Source organism: Vicia villosa, unplaced genomic scaffold (genome assembly GCF_029867415.1).
Source record: "Vicia villosa cultivar HV-30 ecotype Madison, WI unplaced genomic scaffold, Vvil1.0 ctg.001480F_1_1, whole genome shotgun sequence".
Taxonomy (NCBI): Eukaryota; Viridiplantae; Streptophyta; class Magnoliopsida; order Fabales; family Fabaceae; genus Vicia; species Vicia villosa.
Window position 1 is genome coordinate 433,162 of NW_026705635.1, and position 26,689 is coordinate 459,850.

Genomic DNA, 26,689 nt, shown 5'->3' on the forward strand with positions numbered 1-26,689 from the left:
TTCATTGATCATGGTTCTGGCCATTTCTTGAAGAGTCCTATTCTTTCGTTCTACAACCCCATTTTGCTGTGGAGTTCTAGGACAAGAGAAATCATGGGCAATACCATTTTCTTTGAAGAATTCTTCAAAGGATTTGTTCTCAAATTCACCACCATGATCACTTCTGACCTTTATGATTTTACACTCTTTTTCAGATTGAATCTGAATGCAGAAATCAAAGAACACTGAATGAGTCTCATCCTTGTGTTTCAAGAATTTTACCCATGTCCAGCGGCTATAATCATCTACGATGACTAATCCATATTTCTTTCCTCTGACAGATGCTGTTTTGACTGGTCCAAACAGATCAATGTGCAAGAGTTCTAATGGCCTTGAGGTAGAAACAACATTCTTAGACTTGAATGCAGGTTTGGAGAACTTGCCCTTCTGACATGCTTCACAAAGAGCATCTGATTGGAATTTCAAATTAGGGAGTCCTCTGACAAGATTCAGTTTGTTAATCTGAGAGATCTTTCTCAAACTAGCATGACCTAATCTTCTGTGCCAGACCCACTGCTCTTCAGAAACAGACATAAGACAGGTCACCTTCTGACTCATAAGATCTTGCAGATCTGTCTTATAAATGTTGTTCTTCCTCTTGCCTGTAAATAGGATTGAGCCATCCTTCTGATTTACAGCCTTGCAAGACTCTTGATTAAAGATTATATCATAACCATTGTCACTTAATTGACTGATAGATAAAAGGTTATGTGTTAATCCTTCTACAAGAAGTACATTAGAGATGGAAGGAGAGTTACCAGATTTTATAGTTCCAGAGCCAATTATCTTGCCCTTCTGATCTCCTCCGAACTTGACTTCTCCTCCAGACTTAAGCACCAGGTCTTGGAACATAGACCTTCTTCCTGTCATGTGTCGCGAGCATCCAGAGTCCAGGTACCATGACATGTTGTGCTTTGTCCTTCTTGCAGCCAAGGATATCTGCAATAGGAATAATCTTATCCTTAGGTACCCACATCTTTTTGGGTCCTTTCTTGTTAGATTTTCTCAAGTTCTGATTGAACTTGGGTTTAACATTGTAAGCAATAGGAGGAACAGCATGATAATTCTTAATGTGAGTTTCATGATATTTCCTAGGTTGTGTCACATGCTTCTTAGTGTGTGTTATGTGAAAACTTTGTGCATGTGAGGTGTGCCTAATATCATGAGAGTGGCCATACTTGAACTGATCATACAATGGCTTGTATGTAATTTTCATTTCATCAACAGGTTCAAGTTTGTATGGGGTTTCACCCTCATAACCAATGCCAACTCTTTTGTTTCCAGACACAGCATATATCATAGAAGCTAGCTGACTTCTGCCAATACTTCTAGATAAGAACTTTCTGAAACTTAAATCATATTCTTTCAGAATATGGTTCAGACTAGGAGTGGATTTTTCTGAATCAGAAGGAGATCCAACATTATTGGATAATTTTAAAAGTTTTTCTTTTAATTCAGAATTCTCCAACTCAAGCTTCTTTGTTTCAAATTCAAATTGCTTTTTCAGCTTTTTGTATCTGAGACTAATCTGAGACTTGAGTTCCAGAAGTTCAGTTAGACCGGAAACTAACTCATCTCTAGTAAGTTCAGAAAATACCTCTTCAGAATCTGATTCTGATGTAGATTCTGATCCGTCATCTTCTGTCGCCATCAGCGCACAGTTGGCCTGCTCATCTTCTGAATCATCTTCTGACTCATCCCAGGTTGCCATAAGACCTTTCTTCTTATGAAACTTTTTCTTGGGACTTTCCTTCTGAAGATTTGGACATTCATTCTTGTAGTGTCCAGGCTCATTGCATTCATAGCACATGACCTTCTTCTTGTCAAATCTTCTTTCATCAAAAGATTCTCCACGTTCAAATTTCCTTGAACTTCTGAAGCCTCTGAACTTCCTTTGCTTGGTCTTCCAGAGTTGATTTAACCTTCTGGAAATCATGGACAGTTCATCTTCTTCTTCAGATTCTGATTCTTCAGGATCTTCTTCTCTAGCCTGAAAAGCGTTAGTGCATTTCTTGATATTAGATTTTAATGCAATAGACTTACCTTTCTTTTGAGGCTCATTTGCGTCCAGCTCAATCTCATGGCTTCTCAAGGCACTGATAAGCTCTTCCAGAGAAACTTCATTCAGATTCTTCGCAATCTTGAATGCAGTCACCATCGGACCCCATCTTCTGGGTAAGCTTCTGATGATCTTCTTCACATGATCAGCCTTGGTGTATCCTTTGTCAAGAACTCTCAATCCAGCAGTAAGAGTTTGAAATCTCGAAAACATCTTTTCAATGTCTTCATCATCCTCCATCTTGAAGGCTTCATACTTCTGGATTAAGGCAAGAGCTTTTGTCTCCTTGACTTGAGCATTTCCTTCATGAGTCATTTTCAAGGACTCATATATGTCATAGGCCGTTTCCCTGTTAGATATCTTCTCATACTCAGCATGAGAGATAGCATTCAGCAAAACAGTTCTACATTTATGATGATTCCTGAAAAGCTTCTTTTGATCATCATTCATTTCTTGCCTTGACAGCTTTACGCCTCTGGCATTTACAGGATGTTTGTAACCATCCATCAGAAGATCCCATAGATCACCATCTAGACCCAGAAAGTAACTTTCCAGTTTATCTTTCCAGTATTCAAAGTTTTCACCATCAAATACCGGCGGTCTAGTATAACCATTGTTACCGTTGTATTGCTCAGCAGAGCCAGATGTAGATGCAGGTGTAGGTATAGTCCTTTCACTTTCATCAACCATTTTTTAAATGAAGCGTTTTTCTCTTCCTGAATCTTTTCTAAACACGGTTAAGTGCTTGCACCTTAGAACCGGCGCTCTGATGCCAATTGAAGGATAGAAAAACACTTAGAAAGGGGGGGATTGAATAAGTGTGACTTTAAATCTTGGACGATAAAAATAAATGCACAAATATTTTTATCCTGGTTCACTGTTAACGAAGCTACTCCAGTCCACCCCCGCAGAGATGATTTACCTCAACTGAGGATTTAATCCACTAATCGCACGGATTACAATGGTTTTCCACTTAGCCGCAACTAAGTCTTCCAGAGTCTTCTGATCACAACCTGATCACTCCAGGAACAACTGCTTAGTTCACTCCTAAGACTTTTTCTAGAGTCTACTGATCAACACGATCACTCTAGGCTTAGTTCACTCCTAAGACTTTCTGCTCAGCCAACTGCCAAGACTTCCTGCTCAGCCAACTGCCAAGACTTCCTGCTCAGCTAACTGCTAAGACTTCCTAGAGTATACTGATCAACTGATCACTCTAGTTCCTTACAACTTAATGTAATCTATTCAAGAGTTTACAAATGCTTCTTAAAAGCGATAATCACAACTGTGATATTTCTCTTACAGTTTAAGCTTAATCTCACTAAGATATTACAACAGCAATGTAGTGAGCTTTGATGAAGATGAAGATTCTGAGTTTAGAGTTGAACAGCGTTTCAGCAAGTTAATTTGAATTGTCTTTGTTCAGGATCGTTAACCTTGCTTCTCATCAGAACTTCATATTTATAGGCGTTGAGAAGATGACCGTTGAATGCATTTAATGCTTTGCGTGTTCCGTACAGCTTTGCATTTAATGTTATACGCTTTTGTCAACTACCTCGAGCCTTGTTCACGCTGTGTCTACTGACGTAGCCTTTAGTAGTTTTAACGTTCCTTTTGTCAGTCAGCGTAGTCTGCCACGTGTACTTCCTTCTGATCTGATGTTTGTGAATACGACGTTTGAATATCATCAGAGTCAAACAGCTTGGTGCACAGCATCTTCTGATCTTCTGACCTTGAAGTGCTTCTGAGCGTGATACCATCTTCTGATCTTCAGTGCTTCTGATCTCATGTTCTTCTGATGCTTCCATAGACCCATGTTCTGATTCTGCTTCGACCATCTTCTGATGTCTTGCCAGACCATGTTCTGATGTTGCATGCTGAACCATTTGAGACACATCTTCTGAGCGCTGAATTATGCGTACTCTTTATATATTTCCTGAAAGGAAAATTGCATTGGATTAGAGTACCATATTATCTTAAGCAAAATTCATATTATTGTTATCATCAAAACTAAGATAATTGATAAGAACAAATCTTGTTCTAACAATTATCACATCTCATACACACATAACAATCACATAATTGCATACATTCAAAACATCACATAACACCAATGTGACTCAATGCAAGACATGTGACTTTATGCATGTGGTACCGAATGTGACCTCAACGTTTCACCGCTTTCCGATTTAATATCTAGAATCCAAGCCACGCTTTTGATCCGGACAAGATCAAAGCCCATACGCCTATCTCCAATTAAGGATCACGTCTTCTACGCCTCTTTCCATTTAAGGATCAACGTCTCTTACCATGTGAACCCACAGTTTCACCGCTTTTACCATAAAGCCAACCATGCTATGAATGTATGTACAAATACCAATAATACAAAATTCAAACAATGTTATTCCCATTAATCACCAATTCTCAACATATATCTATATATATACACATACATGTCATTTTACACAATCACATAATGATTAAATCCCCTACTGCCAACAAAACTATTTTTATTGAAAAGAATGTCACGCAAGCTTTCAAACGCTTCGAGCGGAGACTCAAACGGAGTTACGGTTCAAAAGTTGTGAATTTTTAAAGTTTCTACAAAAAAGAAAAACACCGACATCATACACCGACAACTTTAAACATGTCAGAATTACGCAAAACAATCAAAATATGACTTGAAATAACTCAAAACAACTCCGACAACTTTATTGACAACTCTAACAACTCTATTGACAGCTCTAACAACTCTTAAAAATATTATTATTCATAACACTAAATTATTATTATTATTATTATTATATTAATTAAAAAAGAAAAACACACACACATATATATATATATATATATATATATATATATATATATATATATATATATATATATATATATATATATAACTTGAAACACTATATTGTTTTCTTTTTAAAATAACACAGAGTGTTGCTATAGGAGAAATCAAATTGACATTCTCAGTTTATCTACATACTTGTATATCTCATCCAACCAGTATGTATCAGTACAAATGATACTAAGCAATATATATATAAAGCAATACCTGTATCAATATATCAATATACATCATAAAAAGTGATGTTATAGTGGATCTTAAATTGATACATCTTATCAAAAACATGATTTATGTGCTATCACTATAGTACATTGATAATGTTCTATAAGAACATAGGCCATAATTTCTCACCACAGTATCTCCAGGTTTACTATTTTCCATCTAATTTTTAAGTATACTACATAGTGAGTAAATCTACAAAAGGTAAAATAATGAATTGGGTTCTCAATTTATCCCTCAATTTCACCAATCTAATAATTTCAAATACAATTAATCATCATATATTAAGGATTACTCATCAAAACCTAACAATATCAAAACCATAAAAATTAGGGATTTCAACTTAAACACGTTCCTACCCATCATACACTATCATACAATCCCATAATAATAAGAATTCCCCCCTTTACCTCTTGTTGATTTCTTGAAACCCTAGCTCTTGTTTTTCTCCTCTCTTAGTCTCCTTTCCCTTTTTCTCTTATCTTGAAAATAAGCAAATGAAATGATACCTCTAACTCTCATCAAACCATTACTAACTTATTGTCTTAATGGACTTAAGAAAATAACACCGCCAATTTACTTCTACTTCTAATAAATAGGCCCAATAGTTATAATCCTCTAATAACTCAATTAACCCAATAAACCCAATAAACCCAATAAACACAAATATACACAAAATTAATTAATTCAATTAATTATTATATCACATAACAACTAAATAAATAATTAACACACCAAATAAAATAAAATAATATAATAAAATAAATACTGATAAAATCAGGTTGTTACAACTCTCCCTCACTTAAAATATTTTCGGCCTCGAAAATTACCTCAAACGAACAACTCCGGATACGATTCCGTCATCTTATCCTCGAGTTCCCAAGTGATATTTCTATCGGCGACTCCACCCCATATCACTTTCACCAAAGAAATCTCCTTACCACGAAGCTTCTTCACTTCTCGGTCTTCAATTCACATAGTTGATGTATAAACCGTCAAACTATCTCTTACTTGAACATCATCTAATTGAACAACATGTGATGGATCCGCAGTGTACCTCCTCAATTGAGACACATGGAACACATCATGAATATTAGAAAGAGACGGTGACATTGCAATTCGATATGCCGTTTCACCTACCCTATCTGAAATCTGATAAGGACCAATGAAACGTGGCGTCAACTTACGCGACTTCAAAGCTCTACCAGCACCCGTTATTAGCGTAACTCGAAGAAACACATGATCATCCTTCTCAAACTCAAGAGTCTTCCTCCTCTTATCATGATAACTCTTTTGACAACTCTGAGTAGCCTTCATCTTCTCTTGAATCATCTTAATCTTATCTGTAGTCTCTTGAATTAACTCGGGTTCAACCACAACACTCTCTCCTGATTCATACTAACACAAAGGAGTTCTACACCTTCTACCATAAAGAGCTTCAAAAGGTGCCATTCTAATACTCGATGGAAACTGTTGTTATACGTAAACTCAATTCAAAGGCAAGAAACTATCTCAATTTCCTCCTTGTTCCAAAACTCAAGACCTTAAAAGATCTTCAAGCGACTGAATAGTCCTCTCTACTTGACCATCAGTTTGCGAGTGATACGCCGAACTCAAATGCAACTTTGTACCCAAAGCACTTTGAAAACCTTCCTAAAATCTCGAAGTGAGCTTTAGATCTCTATCCAAAACAATACTCAACGAAATACCATGCAAACACACAATCTTCTCGATGTATAACTTAGCAAGCCTCTCCATCGAATAATCCATCCTCATCGGAATAAAATGAGCACATTTTGTCAATCTATCCCCATTGACCCAAATCGCCTTACAATTACTCGATGTTCTCGGAAAACCCGAAACAAAATCGATAGAGATACTATCCCACTTCCACTCAGGAATAGATAACGGTTGCATCAAACCAGACGACTTTTGATGTTCAATCTTTGACTTTTGACAAGTCAAACATGAATACACAAATTTCTCTATATCCTTCTTCTTACCTTACCACCAAAAAATTTTTCTCAAATATTGATACATTTTAGTAGCACCAGGATAAATACTCAAACCACTTCTATGCCCTTCCTTAAGATTCCTTTTTCTCAAATCCACTACATCCGTAACACAAACTCGATCACGACACCTCATGATACCATCCTCATCAATCCGAAAGTCACCACCTTTGCCTTGATTAATCATTGTCACAATATTGACCAATTTCAAAACTAATTTCTGACCTTCTCTAATCTCATCAAAAATGCCACATGTAAGCTTCAACATACCAAACTTAACACACGAAGACGTCGCTTCACAAACCAAACTCAAATCTCTAAATTGTTCCAATAATTCCAACTCTCGAATCATCGACATAGACATCTCCAATGATTTCATACTCAATGCATCGGCTACAACATTCGCTTTTCCAGGATGGTAATTCAAACCACAATCATAATCTTTCAAGAATTCTAACCATCTTCTTTGCCTCATACTCAACTCTTTTTGATTAAACAAATACTTCAAACTCTTGTGATCACTATACACATCAAATCTTGACTCAAACAAATAATGCTTCCAAAGTTTCAAAACAAACACAACGGCGGCCAATTCTAAATCATGCATCGGAGAATTCCTCTCATGAAGTTTAAGTTGTCTTGAAACATAAGCCACCACTTGTCGATTCTGCATCAACACAACTCAGATCAAAATCACATATCCAAGGAAACTCACTTCCTTCACTAAACTCACACTTCGAAAACTTAGCAAATAACTTCCTCTCTTTCAACACCGATAACACAACTCTCAATTGCTCAACATGATCATCTTCACTCTTAGAATCAAGATATCCTTAAGAAATGTTACCTCATATAACCTTCTTTCTTCTTAATCGACAAAACAGGTGCACCCTGCGGCTAAACACTCAGACGAATGAACCTCTTCTCAAACAACTCCTCAAATTGACTCTTCAACTCCTCCCTAGCCGCTTTGGACACAACTAAGTTAGTAAGACAAGTCTATCTCGTCCAAAATGATTACGTCTCCTATCAACAATAGATTAAGGGTGATCAGTTCCTTAATTTGTTAATAGTAGCCGACAACCATGATGGATTATAAACCTCCATTACTAAACTATAATAGTGTTCCTTCAGAACTTGTACTCCAAATCACCTAAAGCACTAAGGCCCAAAATATCTCTTAAGGTTAGAATTACTTGGTTTAACTCCAAACAGTTCATACCAAGATTCTCATCAAATTGATCTAATGGAAAAAAACTAAATCAATTACAAAATCTCTACCAAAGATACTCAACGGATAATTCAAACACGCCAAAGAAGTAGAAACAGAACCAATAGCAGGTGTATCAATAACCATACTTCTACGCATAACAGATAAAACAAGATCCAATCTCATAGCGCAATCTAAAGAAATGAAAGAATGCATTGCACCATTATCAATAATAAAGCATGTACCTCTGATTAGCCTACCCTTAGCAGTGGTCTCAGCACCAGACAACACAAACACTTTTCCTTTCGCTTTCTCCTTCTTTGGCTTGTTGCACATGGCACCGGTGTGTCCTTGCTCACCACAACTGTAGCAAATCCTACCCGAACCAACTCCACAATAAACAGTTTTGTGACCCAGCTTGCTACACCTGTAGCACTTATTCGGAGTAGAAGCTCCTCCCCCACTTGACTTCTTGCCAGAACCAGATTTCTACTTCTTCTTATTATCATACGATTTCCCACGGTATTGTCCTCTTCCTCGTTTCAACTCCATAAATCTCACTTCTTTCTTTCCACGCACATCTTCTGGAAAATAGTTTTCCAAAAATGCATCACGGAAAAGAGTCCAAGTAACTTCAATACATTCCTCATCAAATCTCTGCATAGTATTACTCCACCAATCCTCAGCTCATTTCGTCAGCATGTGAGTACCAAACCGTACCTTATGTACATCAGTATAATTCATGACTTGAAAGATCTTCTCAATTTCTATCATCCATGTTTGTGCTTTTTACGGTCCATACCTTCCTTCAAAGATCGGCGGATTGTACCTCCGGAAGTCTCCAAAAGCATGAAACTCATCCTTTCCTCCATTACCAGCACTCTCGTGCGGTGCTTGTCCAATTGCACCAGCCCACCTCATTACTGCCTCGACATTAATGTCACCGTTCCTTCATGGCAACCATCATCCTAAGACATCCAACAACCAAAACAGACAAAACAGTATTAATCGTGTCAGATACACAAATCTAATACAACGGAAATAAAGACATTAACGACTTTGACTAACTGGTCGACCATGCTTTGATACCACTAATGTAACACCCCTTTCTAATACCCCAAATATTTAAACATGAAATCAGAGTAAAAAAGTATGCATATAAACAAAGGGTGTCACATCGATGTTTCCAAAAAACTAAAAGCTTTCAAAAACCAACATCATTCATCATCAAATATACAATTACACCTGGTCATCAAAGTAACACCTTTCACTTGTCATAATTCATCAAGAACATGCATTCATAGCAGAAATAATAAATACTCATGTATTTCATAAATGATCGTGTCCCATACCAAAACCATATCTCAATAATAATCCACAAGATAATATAACTTCATATCCAAGATCGGCACTATGGCCTCTCAACAACAAATAACAAAACATACATGTTCACAAGGTAATATCATAATACACATCCAAAATAAAACATGAGTTCAATACTACTAATCCCAAACGAGTGTGACATGACCAGTGTATTGACTCACTACCTAATCACGCAACCAACAAACTCAGACGCTCTCAGGATAAACTTTGCACGAGCTACTAAGCGTCTGAACCTGCACGTTACCAACAAAGAGTAACATTCAAACAGAAGGGTGAAAATTCAAATCATTATGAAGAAAGTATAATAAAGTACAATGATTTAATTAACAATCATAGGAATTCATCACACTTCGCATAATCATGTAAATAACATTATCCAATATATTTCACATGTTCAACTATGCCACAAAGCTCAAGGAATATAATTTTCAAAAGGGTCCAATACTATTATTTCAAATATGCACATAAACCATCATTATCACATATTCACATATATCACCAAATCATGTATCCAAACATTACCAAAATCAATTATCACATCTCATACACACATAACAATCACATAATTGCATACATTCAAAACATCACATAATACCAATGTGACTCAATGCAAGACATGTGACTCTATGCATATGGTACCGAATGTGAACGCAATGTTTCACCTTTTTCCAATTCAATATCTAGAATCCAAGCCACGCTTCCGATCCGGACAAGATCAAAGCCAATACGCCTATCTCTAATTAAGGATCACGTCTTCTACGCCTATTTCCATTTAAGGATCAACGTCTCTTACCATGTGAACCCACAATTTCACCACTTCCACCATAAATCCGATCAAGCTATGAATGTATGTGCAAATACCAATAATATATGCAAATAAGATTATCTCATCAACCTTAACTTACCGCATACCACGATAATCCAACTCTATGAATTATCCGCCAATTGTACACAACATTCACAACACATATATATCATTCACATATAAAGGCCAATAATCACTTACGATTCACAATATCCAAACAATGTTATTTCCATTAATCACCAATTCTCAACATATATATACACACATGCATATCATTTTACATATACATAATGATTAAATCACCTACGGCCAACAAAACTATTTTAATTGAAAAGAATGTAACGCTAGCTTTCTAATGCTTCGAGCGGAGACTCAAACGGAGTTACGGTTCAAAAGTTGTGAATTTTTAAAGTTTCTACGAAAAAGCAAAGCACCGACATCATACACCGACAACTTTAAACATGTCAGAATTACGCAAAAAAATTAAAATGTGACTTGTAATAACTCAAAACAACTCCGACAACTTTATTGGCAACTCTAGCAACTCTATTGACAACTCTAACAACTATATTGACAAATTTATCGAAATCGAAATGAATTTAAATTAACTATTTAATCTAATTGTTTGTCTCTAATTCCAAAACTCTTAAAAATTTTATTATTACTAATACTAAATTATTATTATTATTATTATTATTATTATTATTATTATATATATATATATATATATATATATATATATATATTGAAACACTATAATGTTTTCTTTTCAAAATGACACAGAGTGTTGCTACAGTAGAAAACAAATTGACATTCTCAGTTTATCTACATACTTGTATATCTCATCCAACCAGTATGTATCAGTATAAATGATACTAAGCAACATATATAAAGAAATACATGTTTCAATATATCAATATATATCATAAAAAGTGATGTTATAGTGAATCTTAAATTGATATATCATATCAAAAATATGGTTTATATGCTATCACTACAGTACATTGATAATGTGCTATAAGAATATAGGCAATAATTTCTCGCTACAGTATCTCCCATTTTACTATTCTCCATCTAGTTTTTCAGTATACTGCATAGAGTAAATCTACAAAAGGTAAAATAATGAATTGGGTTCTCAATTTCACCAATCTAATAATTTCAAACACAATTAATTATCATATATTAAGGATTACTCATCAAAACCTAACAATATCAAAACCATAAAAATTAGGGATTTTAACTTAAACATGTTCCTACTCATCATACACTATCATACAATCCCATAGCTCTTGTTGATTTCTTGAAACCCTAGCTCTTGTTCTTCTCCTCTCTTAGTCTCCTTTCCCTCTTTCTCTTCTATTGAAAATAAGCAAATGAAATGATACCTCTAACTCTCATCAAACCTTACTAACTTATTGTCTTAATGGACTTATGAAAATAAAACCCTCAATTTACTTCTACTTCTAATAAATAAGCCCAAAAGTTATAATCCTCTAATAACTCAATTTGCCCAATAAACCCAATAAACACACACACACACACACACACACACACACACACATATATATATATATATATATATATATATATATATATATATATATATATATATATATATATATATATATATATATATATATATATATATATATATATATATACACACACACAAAATTAATTAATTCAATTAATTATTATATCACATAACAACTAAATTAATAACTAACACACCAAATAAAATAAGATAATATAATAAAATAAATACTGATAAAATCAGGCTGTTACACAGGTGAAGTGGAATTATGATGGTTTGTCCCAGTTTATGAACATTATTAAGTTGCAGGCCTCATAACCAATGTTGATTGAATTGAGTTGTTTTTGAATATGTTGTTGTTGAGTTGTTGTTATTATAAGTTGTTGTTGATGCGTTGATTAAGTTGTAGGCCTATGGCCGGTGTTGATGTGACGATGGTAGTGCATCTGTTTATTGGTACAGTGACGATATAGGCTTATGCCTTTGGTGACGATGATTGTTGTTGTATGTGATTGTTCCATTCATTGGGCCACATACATTTGCATCTTTGCGACGGCCTGGATTGGAAAATTAGCGACGAAGTCTTATGCCTTGATGCCTCTATTAACTAGCAATTTTCTACTTTGGGAGTTCTGCTCCAATGGTACCACATGCATGAGCATAGTTGAGTTGCATCTCGAGTTGTGTGTTAAAGTTGTTGCTGTTATTAAGTTGTGTGATTTAAGTTATTATATTGATGTGTTGGTTGGTTAAAGTTGTTTTGTCGTTGTTATTAAGTTGTTTGTTGCATAATTGTTGTTATATAGTGGTGATATTCGTATTATATAATCTAATATATTGTTTATTATACACTTGTTTATATTGGTCTGATATCTCACCCTTTTCTTTTGTTTCGCAGTTGCCGTTATATTGGTAACGTGTAGGTGAATCAAGAATAAAGACTTAGTTGCTGTTTGATAAAGTCGGTGTAACTGCTCTGATACGTAGCACTTAGGGGATGAACGGTAGTTGTTCCTTTTGTGGTTTAATTTGTAGTTATTACCTTAGATGTTGAATTAAAAGTTAAATTTGATAAAAGTATATTGTGGTTGTCTCCTACTAAGTAGAATTTGAAACACGGTGTTATGAATTATATTAAGTTGAATTAGTTGATTCCGTTGCGTAGTAATAATAAGTTGTTTTGTTTTCCAAAAGATTAATACATGTTGTTTGAGGTTCACCCAAATGTGTTGTGCTATGTATTTATGTGCTAAATGTGATTAATTGTCGTTGTTTTAAGTTTAAAATGTATCATCCCATGTTGTGTTGCAAATTTTATAACTCTGATTTTATATTATTTGTTGGGTAGAATTGGGGTGTTACATTAGTGGTATCAGAGTAGGTCGATACGTCCGGCCAAGTTGTCTAATGTTGTTTGTCCCTTAGTGCGCGACAAGTGTGTGAAACACTGTCGATACTTGTTTGCTTTGTTTGCAGGAGTTGGTTGAAGTTTGCGAAGAGAATTGTCGTCTTGGTGTTTCGTAAACTGAATTTCAGCAAAATAATGTGTTTCTCGAGTTATAAGAAGTTTGGGAGTGAGGATATATGTTAAGAGTTGTTTAGAATATGATTAAGTTGAAGAAAAAAAATAAGTTTTGGAGTGGAATTTCCGTAAGCAAAACGCAGGAAATTGCTGAATTTTAGTGAAACTTCAAAAATTCATAACTTGGGTTCTGGACATCCGATTCGAGTCCCGTTTGAAGTGTTGGAAAGATAACGAGATGAAATTTATTTTAAAAATGTTTCTAGCAGCTGTAATAGACTTATTTGTAACAGTATGTTGTTGGAAAAAGGTGGAATTTGTGGTTACGTTTGTCCTTGGAACTGGACTTGTTCGTTGGTGTCGGACGGGACGTCAGCGTCAGAGTTGAGTGAATTGAAGGAGTGATTAAAAGGTTTGTTGAGAAGCAATTTTAAGATCAAGTTTACCATTTAAGAAGCTTTAGTGGTATCGTAAAGTGTTCCGTTGCATGACGTCGATGTTTGTATTTTCGAATAACGTTGGAAATTTGTATCTTGTGTTTCGAATGTCTGATTGATGTTCCATTTAAATCTTTGGGGAGATAAAAATATGTTATTGGAAAATAGGTTGATGAAGGAGATGGCTAGCATCAAATAGGATGTGAAATTATTGGATGATGGTGTTGTTGGTGACGTGAACACAAGTTCTAAAGGAAATCTATTGTAGTTGGTAACGATGGTTTATACTCCATTATGATTATCAGCTATCTATTGACAAATTAAGGAACTGATCACCCTTAATCTCTTGTTGATAATGGATGACATCGTGTTGGATGGTATAGACGTATCTTACTATCTTAATGGTGAGTGAAGCGATGGAGGTTGTATCGAGGAGATTGCCAAGATAATGCTATGATATTGTATAGTCAAGGATAAGCGAGTGGTGGTCGTTACTACTTTGTAAGTTGATGTCCCAAGATATTGTTGGAGTGGTTAACAAGTTACTAACGGTTATGTTGCAAAGGTACCGGAAGTTTAACATATGTGTAGTTGATTTAAGACATGTTAATTTGTTGTTATATCGGAAAAGTAGTAGTCGAAGTGTTGCCAAATGCGACTTGGGAATCAGAAGGTTAGATGTGGAAGTGAAGTTAAGGATGATTGTGTCGGATAGATTTTCGAGGACGAAAATATCCTAAGTGATGGAGAGTTGCAACGTACCGAACTTAATAAATTATTTAGTTAAATTAATTAAGGATTTAATTATTGGAAATTGTCGAAGTTGAGATTTATCGGTATGATTCTAAGTGGCGTAATTGGATTAATATGTTGATTGAAATTGTTAAGTTTAAAGTCGGATTATTTAGTCAGTTAGTTGGAGAATTAATATTAGAAATAATATTAGTGTATTGGGCTATTTATTTAATTAAATTGGATTTAGTTGTTGTGTGATGGATAGCAATTTGGAGGTGTTGATTAGTTTGCCCAATAAGAGAATATGGAGAAATATATTATTTTATTAGGTTTGGAGAATAAGATGATATAAGATGTATCAACCAGTAGCAAATAGGGTTCTTTGGGACGTATAAAGCAGGGATGGTTTTGATGAGAGGCACAAGGGTTGCAAAGAAGGAGCTTGGAGTTTAACTGTAGAAGTGCAGACGAGGAAAAAGTTGGAAGCTGCGGTGAAGCAGATTCGACCGAAATATTTGTAGAGAGACCGTCAAATCCAAGGTAAGGGTGAGGTTCGATCTCTATAACCGGGACTATGATAGACCTTATGTGGGGTTAGGTTGTATGATTTTGTGCCCTAAATTATCGGTTGGTTTTGTAATGTTTGATGTTGTGATAAATTATTGATTTTGTAGATTGTTGTTTCTGTCAATGAATGGTGAAGAATTAAACTGTTAATTTTCTGTGATGAATTGTGCTTGCCGTAATGATCATTGCATTAGTCTTATGGAATCAATCGGGCTAGAATTCGGAGTGAGCTAATTGTGTCGTTTCTGGGAATGTAATGCACGAAGAAAATGAAATTGAAGTTAGGACAGGGGCCACCAAATTAGGGACAAGCACCCAGGAACGAAGAAGAAAGAAAATTTGGGACCACCCTAGGATGTGGGGCGGGCTCCCCTAAGGAAGGAAGAGTGGAACGAACGTCCCTTAAGGTTATGGGGGCCACTTTCTCTTGTTTTAGATACTTTATTTGTAGTTTCTCATTTAACTTGATATAATTATCGTTTATAACATTTAAGAGGAAGTAAATTAGTAAATTATATTACAGGATACCATTAGGAAATAATTTGGCATGGTTGCAGAATAATAATTGATATTAGACCCAATTAAATAATTGAGGTAGTGTGAAGGATAAAGTTAGTGTAATTAACAAAAAGTTGATTTGGCAAAAACAGTATCATTGTGGCAGAGTATGTTGAATCTTTGTAGCAGAGTATGTAGAGTGTGTTGATAACAGTAAGAGTAAGAGCAGGAACATATTTTTATGAAAGATGGTTATTAGTAGCAGAAAATACATAATGGTAGAGAATAAGTAAGTAGGAGCAATGTGAAATAGTAATAACGGGAATAGATAAAAAATAGTACCGAATACTAGAATTAGTAGTGTTAACTGGAATAATTATTTAACCGAAAATAGTAAAAATTATGCAGGAATAATTCGTGTATGTCTGTATTTGTTTTTGTTGATTTGGTATGCTTGAAATTATGTTAAATATGTTGAATTGCAGGTGAAGTGGAATTATGTTGATTTGTCCCGGTTTATGGACATTATTAAGTTGCAGGTCTTATAACCAATGATGATTGAATTGAGTTGTTTTTTATCATGTTGTTGTTGTTGTTGTTGAGTTGCTGTTATTATAACTTATTGTTGATGCGTTGATTAAGTTGTAGGCCTATGGCCAATGTTGAAGTGACGATGGTAGTGCCTTTGTTTAATGGTACATTGACGATATAGGCTTATGCCTTTGATGACGATGATTGTTGTTGTTGTATGTGATTGTTGCATTCATTGGGTCACATACATTTGCATCTTTGCGCTGACCTGGATTGGTAAATTAGCGACGAAGGCTTATACCTTGATGCCTCTATTAATTGGCAATTTTCTACTTTGGGAGTTTTGCTCCAATGGTACCACATGCATGAGCATAGTTGAGTCGTATATCGAGTTGTGTGTTAAATTTGTTGTTGTTATTAAGTTGTGTTGATTTAAGTTGTTATGTTGATGTGTTGGTTGATTAAAGTTGTCTTGTCGTTGTTATTAAGTTGTTTGTTGGTTGTTCCATAATTATTGCTATACAGTGGTGATATTCGTATGATGTAATCTAATATATTGTTTATCATACACTTGTTTATATTGGTTTGATATCTCACCCTTTTCTTTTGTTTCGCTGTTTCCTTTTGGTAACGTGCAGGTGAATCAAGAATAAAGACTTAGTTGTTGTTAGATAAAGTCGGTGTAACTGCTCTGATACGTAGCACTTAGGGGATGAACTGTAGTTGTTCCTTTTGTGGTTTAATTTGTAGTTATTACCTTAGATGTTGAATTAAAAGTTAAATTTGATAAAAGTATATTGTGGTTGTCTTATACTAAGTAGAATTTGAAACACGGTGTTATGAATTATATTAAGTTGAATTAGTTGATTCCGTTGCGTAGTAATAATAAGTTGTTTTGTTTTCCAAAAGATTAATACATGTTGTTTGAGGTTCACCCAAATGTGTTGTGCTATGTATTTATGTGCTAAATGTGATTAATTGCCGTTGTTTTAAGTTGAAAATGTATCATCCCATGTTGTGTTGCAAATTTTATAACTCTGATTTTACATTATTCGTTGGGTAGAATTCGGGTGTTACAGTTAGGGGTGGCAAAACGGGTCGTGGCCCGCCGGGATGGCCCGCACACCCGCCAAAAAATGGCGGGTTGGGTTGACATTTTATGCCCGCCATCCGCCATAGCCCGCCCCGCCAAAACCCGCCGCTCGCCAAAACCTGCCGCTCCGTCAAAATCCGCTATTTTTTAAGTTAATTCTACTCATTCTTATTCTTGATGGTTTTATTTTATACATTTATTTGTGAATATATGCAATATTTTTTAGTAAAATTTGTTAAAAAATGCTTTAAAAAGATTCTTCTAAAAACTATGTGAAAAATCTAATTAATATGTAAAAAAATCTGTTAAAAAATGAAAAAGTAATAAATAAATAAATAAATAAATAAATAGGCGGGCAAGCCCGCCGCCCGCCAACCCGCCACCTTGACGGGTCGGGCTAGATTTTTATGCCCATTTCAATTTTCAGACTTGCCCGCCCCACACTTGTTTGGGTGGGCATATGCCCGCCCCGCCCGCTTTGCCACCCCTAGTTACAGTCCAAGTCAGTGTTAGAACTTTTTTCAATCGAAAGTATTTTATATAAAAGAACTCAAGAAACACCAACAAAAGTACACAAAGCACAAGAAGTGCCAAGAAAAGAAAAAAGATATAACACAAAAAACAAGTAGGTACAACACAAGGAGATCAATCAGAAGCACTACCACAGCTACTGAAGAACCACCTCAGTACTCGCATGCTAGAACTTGAACCAATCAGATCCACTGTAACGCCCCGAATTTAATTAGTTATTTAATTAAATTAGTTAAGGGATTATTTTATTGGAATGGTCGAAGTTGGGATTTATCAGTGTTATTTTAAGAGGCGTATTGGATTGATTCATTGTTTGGAGTTTTGAGTTTAAGATGGATTAATTAGTCAGTTAACCGGAGAATAGATGTTAGAAATAATATTAGTTATATTTTATTCTTAATTATTTTGTGGTGTGTTTGTGCATTATTTGGCATAATTTTAGTATAAGTCATCATAAATGGGTATGTTGTTGTCAGTTGGTATTATTAATTAATTTAAGGATTAGTTATAATAATAATAGTGTTAATTAATTAATAGGCCATGTATGTGGTTAGTAGTTGGGAGGGTGTGTGTAGTGAGCCCATTAGTAATATTAGAAATAAGTATTATTAATAAAATAGAATTAGAAGGAAGATTAGTTTTTGGGGGCTAAATTGCGAAGAACGTAGAAACAGAGAAAGAGGCTAGGGCAATAGAGAAGGAAGACTTCCACCATTGTTGAAGGATCAAAGCTCAAACCTAAGGTAAGGGGGGAGAATGGGTTCTTTAAATGGTGATTAAAACATGAAAGGGTAGTGAGGGTTCCTTCCCCTTTATAGGAATGAATTGGAATTGATTTGTGTATAATCCTTTCTTGGTTTGATGTTTGATTAATGAATGTTATTGATTTTGTGTGTGATTGATGTCATCTCTGAATTGAATCTGTGTGAAGTTCTGATTTGATTGATGAATGTGATATGAGTATTGTGTCAGTTGATGTGTTGTCGTGTTCTTCTCTTAAAAACCCAAATCTGAAAATATAGGTTGAATTGATGAGGAGAAAGTGAGTTGTTATCATGTAAAATGAATGTAGAACAATAGGTTAATGAATCTAGATGAAAGGTATGAGATAATAGGTGAAAACGTGTTGTTTTAGACTTAAAATCACAGCCTGTTATGAGTGAAAACGAGTGGAAAACATACTGGTGCGAAATTCCATATTTTTGGAGAAATACTGGTGTTTTGCGTATGGAATTCTGGCATACGCGTATAGGTCTGTTGATACGCGTATGGGGATTTTCAGTGTAAATTTAGTTCTGTTGATTCGCGTATGGGATTGCTGAAACGCGTATGGGTTTGGGTGATACGCGTATGGAAATTTCCATACTAGTATGGCTTCTGTGTGTAAAAATTATGTTTGTTGATTTTCTTCGAAAGTTCAATGATGCGTAACTTTTGATCCGTAACTCTGTTTTTAGTGCCGTTTCGAGCATGGTGAACCTTACGAGATAACCTATGTGTAAATGATGAAATGAGATGTAAATTTCAATTAATTTTAAATCATGATTTTATTGCTTGATGAATGATGTACTGTGCATATATGTTATAATGATGAACTAGTAAGCCGTTAAATAATGTTTAGGTAAGCGAATTTTGTTGTTGTTGGCTAATGGTATTTGTTGTGATATGTTGTTAATATTTGATGTCGTTGATTTGTTGATATGAGTTGTAGGTCGATGGCTAGAGTTGATTGGTTTGAGTTGATCCGTCCTGATATGTGGAAATTTTGAGTTGTAGGTCGTATGACCAATGTCGATGTTGTTGAAGGCTTAGGCCTTGTATGGTATGATTATTGTTGATTGTGCGTCCATGTTGCATACATACATTGATGAGGTCTTATGCTCTGTTGCTGAAGGCTTATGCCTTGTTGTTGAGGGCGTATGCTCTGTTGTTGAAGGCTTCTGCCTTGTTGTTGCCCTTTTAACTGGCATTATGATGGGGGCTTATGCTCCGTTGGTACCACATGCATATAGATGTCGTTGGTTGCATCGCATTTCATATATTTGGATGTCGATTTTGTGAATAGTATTATTGATGTTGTGAATAGTGTTGTTGATGATGTTGTGTGTGAGAATTGATGTGTGATCTATAATTGTATATATGTGTAGATACTACTCCTTAGCATGTGATAATTCACCGTGTATTCATTGAATGTAATTCTCACCCCTTTTCTATTGTTGTGTCTGTGCTTCTTCGGGAGTACAGATATTCAGGTGCCTGAGTAGTGCTTGGATGTTGAGTGTTGCTTGATCGAGTCTTAGGAGTCGCTCTGATACGTAACACGGGATTGGGAATTTGTTATGTTTTACTTTGTTTTTTTTGTTACGTGTCTTACCTTTATATTTTGTTAGACCACGAATTTTTGTGGAGGATATTGTTATTTTGAGTCGTAGTGCAATGAAAATGAATAATTGATATTTCCGCTGTGTAAGAAATTCTTTTATGAATAAATGGAGTAATAAAATGAACTTAAATGTTATGAGTTTTTGGAAGATGTGACATCCTACTGGTATACTCTGATATAAACTGTGTACTTTTATTATAAATCTATAATTTGGGAAAGTGGGGTGTTACAATTGGTATCAGAGCAGGTCGGTCCGTCCGGCCAAGTAGTAGAGTCAGTCTTTTGTTTAGCAATCGAGTATTGATAATTGATTTCTAATTGTTATTTGTGTTTTCTATCCCGTATGTATTGGGTTTGTGTATCTGACACGATCAATACTATTTTCCTGTCGGTTGTTGGATGTCTTAGGACAATGGTTGCCGAAAAGAGTAAGGACGTTAATGTTGAGGCACTGACGAGGGTGGTGGGTGCGATTGGACAAGCGCCGCACGTGAATGCTGGTATCGGAGGAGGGGATGAGTTACGTGCTTTTGGAGACTTCCGAAAGATTAATCCGCCAATTTTTGAAGGAGGATATGGACCGGATAAGGCACGAGCTTGGATGAAAGAAATGGAGAGGATCTTTCAAGTTTTGAATTGTACTGATGTACAGAAGGTTCGGTTCAGTACTCACATGTTAATGAAAGGAGCTGAGAATTGGTGGAGTAATACCAGGCAGAGGTTTGATGAAGAAGGCACTGAAATTACTTGGGCACTTTTCCGTAGGGTATTCTTGGGGAACTATTTTCCAGAAGATGTGCGTGGAAAGAAAGGAGTGAGATTTCTAGAGTTGAAACGAGAAGAAGGACGATACCGTGGGAAACCTTATGATGGTTGGAAGGAGCAGAAATCTGGTTCTGGCAAGAAAACAAGTGGGGGAGACACTCCTGCTAAAGTTGTGTGTTTCAAATGTGGACAAGCTGGTCATAAGAGCAATGTGTGTAATGCTAAGCTTAAGAGGTGTTTCTGTTGTGGTAAGACCGGACACGTAATGTCAGATTGCAGACCTAAAGAGATGGTTTGTTTTAACTGTGGCGATGAAGGGCACATTAGTGGTCAGTGTCAGAGACCCAAGAAGACGCAAGCTAGTGGCAAAGTGTTCCCTTTAGTTGAGAGCCAGATGGATAACAAAGACGAACGCATTGAAGGTAAGGTTTCGTTAGTAGTACTCCTTTATAATAACTGACGATGCTTGTACTATTAGTTGTTATGTTGTTGGTAGTGGTATAGAATGTTTAGCAAGTATGGGAATCAGAAGAAGTGAGCGTAGAATATTTAAAAGTTGAGTTGTGATTATTAAAAGTAGTGAAATTATAAGTTGGTTTAATTAAAGTGTGATTTTGGTTGGAAAAAGATGAGTTACTCGGTCGTGTTGATTCGAACAAGCGTTTATGGAGCACTATGTCAATATAAGTAGGAATCGATGGTTCGGTATGTTGAATTAGTTGGAAGTGAAGAAGATGAGTTATCTAGTTAGAATTAGTTGGACCCATGTACCATATGTGGTTGTAATGTTGTTTTGTGTTTAAGACGAATTTGGAGAATGTGTTATTAAAAGATGGTAAAGTTGTAGTTATGTTTTATGACAATTGGGAATTCGTGGGAGTATATGAATATCTCATCTAAGATTTAGAAGTAGTCATCGTTGTAATTATGTTGAACTTTCCGAAATGTTGTCTTACGAATCTAAGTTTGAAGTATTCGGTAACTACGAGAGCGTAGAATACCTGTTGGAACGGAACGTTCGGAGAGTTAATTCGAGAATCTTTATCATGTCGATTTTGGTGATTGAAGTTGGAGTAAACCTGGTAGAGTTGATACTTTAAAAGTAATCAGCGTGTGCAGCGAATGCATGATGCAGTGCAGTTATTCATATGTGAGTAACCACAATGGTTGGTAGGTCGGTTGAGTTGATGTCGTGTTTAAGTTTGTGTCCTTATGTTGTTGTGTTCTAGATCTTAAACCGGAGAGTTCATAAGTTGGTTACTCTTTGTGTTGTGGTGTTAAATTGTAAAGTGTGTTACTTGAGTAACATTCGTGTTGTTTTCGCCGTTGATGTTATGAATTGTTGTATCATACGTGGGTTTGCCTTTCGGAAATGAGAGTTGATTAGTTGGATGGAATAAGTAGCTGGAGTAGTTGAATCGGATAAATTTTCGAGGACGAAAATATTCTAAGTGGGGGAGAATTGTAACGCCCCGAATTTAATTAGTTATTTAATTAAATTAGTTAAGGGATTATTTTATTGGAATGGTCGAAGTTGGGATTTATCAGTGTTATTTTAAGAGGCGTATTGGATTGATTCGTCGTTTGGAGTTTTGAGTTTAAGATGGATTAATTAGTGAGTTAACCGGAGAATAGATGTTAGAAATAATATTAGTTATATTTTATTCTTAATTATTTTGTGGTGTGTTTGTGCATTATTTGGCATAATTTTAGTATAAGTCATCATAAGTGGGTATGTTGTTCTCAGTTGGTATTATTAATTAATTTAAGGATTAGTTATAATAATAATAGTGTTAATTAATTAATGGGCCGTGTATGTGGTTAGTAGTTGGGAGGGTGTGTGTAGTGAGCCCATTAGTAATATTAGAAATAAGTATTATTAATAAAATAGAATTAGAAGGAAGATTAGTTTTTGGGGGCTAAATTGTGAAGAACGTAGAAACAGAGAAAGAGGCTAAGGCAATAGAGAAGGAAGACTTCCACCATTGTTGAAGGATCAAAGCTCAAACCTAAGGTAAGGGGGAGAATGGGTTCTTTAAATGGTGATTAAAACATGAAAGGGTAGTGAGGGTTCCTTCCCCTTTATAGGAATGAATTGGAATTGATTTGTGTATAATCCTTTCTTGGTTTGATGTTTGATTAATGAATGTTATTGATTTTGTGTGTGATTGATGTCATCTCTGAATTGAATCTGTGTGAAGTTCTGATTTGATTGATGAATGTGATATGAGTATTGTGTCAGTTGATGTGTTGTCGTGTTCTTCTCTTAAAAACCCAAATCTGAAAATATAGGTTGAATTGATGAGGAGAAAGTGAGTTGTTATCATGTAAAATGAATGTAGAACAATAGGTTAATGAATCTAGATGAAAGGTATGAGATAATAGGTGAAAAAGTGTTGTTTTAGACTTAAAATCACAGCCTGTTATGAGTGAAAACGAGTGGAAAACATACTGGTGCGAAAGTGCATATTTTTGGAGAAATACTGGTGTTTTGCGTATGGAATTCTGGCATACGCGTATGGGTCAGTTGATACGCGTATAGGTCTGTTGATACGCGTATGGGGATTTTCAGTGTAAATTTAGTTCTGTTGATTCGCGTATGGGATTGCTGAAACACGTATGGGTTTGGGTGATACGCGTATGGAAATTTCCATACTCTTATGGCTTCTGTGTGTAAAAATTCTGTTTTGTGATTTTCTTCGAAAGTTCAATGTTGCGTAACTTTTGATCTGTAACTCCGTTTTTAGTGCCGTTTCGAGCATGATGAACCTTACGAGATAACCTATGTGTAAATGATGAAATGAGATGTAAATTTCAATTAATTTTAAATCATGATTTTATTGTTTGATGAATGATGTACTGTGCATATATGTTATAATGATGAAATAGTAAGCCGTTAAATAATGTTTCGGTAAGTGAATTTTGTTGTTGTTGGCTAATGGTATTTGTTGTGATATATTGTTGATTTTTGATGTCGTTGATTTGTTGATATGAGTTGTAGTCCGATGGCCAGAGTTGATTGGTTTGAGTTGATCCGTCCTGATATGTGGTCATTTTGAGTTGTAGGTCGTATGACCAATGTCGATGTTGTTGAAGGCTTAGGCCTTGTATGGTACGATTGTTGTTGATTGTGCGTCCATGTTGCATACATACATTGATGAGGGCTTATGTTCTGTTGCTGAAGGCTTATGCCTTGTTGTTGAGGGCGTATGCTCTGTTGTTGAAGGCTTATGCCTTGTTGTTGCCCTTTTAACTGGCATTATGATGGGGGCTTATGCTCCGTTGGTACCACATGCATATAGATGTCGTTGGTTGCATCGCATTTCATATATTTGGATGTCGATTTTGTGAATAGTATTGTTGATGTTGTGAATGGTGTTGTTGATGATGTTGTGTGTGAGAATTGATGTGTGATCTATAATTGTATATATGTGTAGATATTACTCCTTAGCATGTGATAATTCACCGTGTATTCATTGAATGTAATTCTCACCTCTTTTCTGTTGTTGTGTCTGTGCTTCTTCGGGAGTACAGATATTCAGGTACCTGAGTAGTGCTTGGATGTTGAGTGTTGCTTGATCGAGTCTTAGGAGTCGCTCTGATACGTAACACGGGATTGGGAATTTGTTATGTTTTACTTTGATTGTTTTGTTACGTATCTTACCTTTATATTTTGTTAGACCACGAATTTTTGTGGAGGATATTGTTATTTTGAGCCGTGGTGCTATGAAAATGAATAATTGATATTTCCGCTGTGTAAGAAATTCTTTTATGAATAAATGGAGTAATAAAATGAACTTAAATGTTATGAGTTTTTGGAAGATGTGACATCCTACTGGTATACTCTGATATAAACTGTGTACTTTTATTATAAATCTATAAGTTGGGAAAGTGAGGTGTTACATCCACCATCAACATATTAGATCTTAGTAAAAATAATTGAAGATCCACCACCACACTCTAAAAAGGGAAAACCCTCACCCCGCTATAGATGCAGATAGAGAATATAATTCTGAAGCCAATTCACCATGCCCTACCTAAAAATCATTTACAGGCCAAACAAATGCTCTGCTACTCCACTTATTTCACAAAACTATATTTATTTATGTAGGAACTCCTTCCAATTGTATCTAATACAACTCTCGAATATTATCAGTTGGATGAATACCTTCTTATTCTAATTCATCATATGGATTATTTCCATCTTTTGCTTCTAAAAGTATATAATCTTATTATAATTGGTTTAGTTAAGTTTGACCCAATGTTTTAGCAATTGGATATTGCATTTATCCCATCGCACCTTATAATATAGAGCATGCCCCTCGCGTTGGGCGAAACTTACATTATTCGATACTAGTCATGATAAGTGCTAAAATTTTGAAAGTATAAACTTAATATTTATTTTGAGGAAATTGGTAATTAGTTTGATCTCACCGACTTATTTATCATATAAATCGTCTTTCACATGCATCGACATACACTCACATGCATCAACATGCATAAACAAAATGAAACAGTTATGACCCCTAGCGCAATTGTTCCCTCAAGTGAATGAGAGAACCTAAGTTAAACCTAATAACGATCTTCACTTATCAAAAATATATCTCCATGGTTTTCTTCATTTGATATTGTCATCTTCTTTTCTTCATTACATTACATTACATCAAACAATACTCATTTTACATATAAAGGAGTTAGATGAGAAAAGAAATTACATAAAGACATTATAGATAAATACACGACATGCATGTCATATTTAAAATGTCAAAATAAAAGAAGACTAAGGCAATAACCTCTCACCACAAGAAAATAATAATAATAATAATAAATATATTATTATTATTATTATTATTATTAAATTGTGTTAATTAAATAAATTTAATTTAATTTTAGAAATTAACCATATTATGTAGAGTTATCCGGGGTTTTGTTGTCCAATTATAAACGTATACCAAATTATTTAAAATAAATAATTAGGGTAAATACTCTTTTCGGTCCCTTATCTTTACTTCGGGGTCCATTTTAGGCCCTTAACTTTTAAAAAGACTGATGTCCATTATATCTTCAAATAATGTCATTTAAGTCCTTTCAGTATAATTTTCACAAATGACATCTATTTTTGCACGTGTGGTATTTGACGTGACATATGTTCATCATCAAAGTCATCAAAACTCCAAGAAAAATTCCAAAATTTTGCGTTCTGCCTGGATTCGAACCAAGGTCACCATGGCTGCTAGAAAAGATGGAGGTCTCCCTTTGGTTAGTGAGTCCTCAAGAAGTAAATTTTAGCATAAATTTATGTTTAAGAGAAAACAATCATTCCCTTTAGAATTAGGTGGGTTGCCGTTGACAAAGAAGGATCGAGCCGGGGCACCTACTCTTCCTTTGAAGAGTGATTTTATGGATAATTAATTTTCACAATATTAAATACAACTTCCTATTAAATTAAGCATTAGAAATATTTTTCTACCAGTTAATGATCCTTTTGGGTTATTGAGAAGGTATTTAAGGG

At 35.1% G+C, this 26,689-nt stretch overlaps 1 protein-coding gene across 1 annotated transcript; it reads left to right on the forward strand.

The window, feature by feature from the left end:
- Positions 1 to 20,824: 20,824 nt before the first annotated feature.
- LOC131635417 (uncharacterized) lies at positions 20,825 to 21,637 on the forward strand. Its single transcript, XM_058906038.1, has one exon. It carries the CDS (start codon positions 20,825 to 20,827, stop codon positions 21,635 to 21,637), a length of 813 nt encoding a protein of 270 aa, XP_058762021.1.
- The last annotated feature ends 5,052 nt before the right edge of the window (positions 21,638 to 26,689 follow it).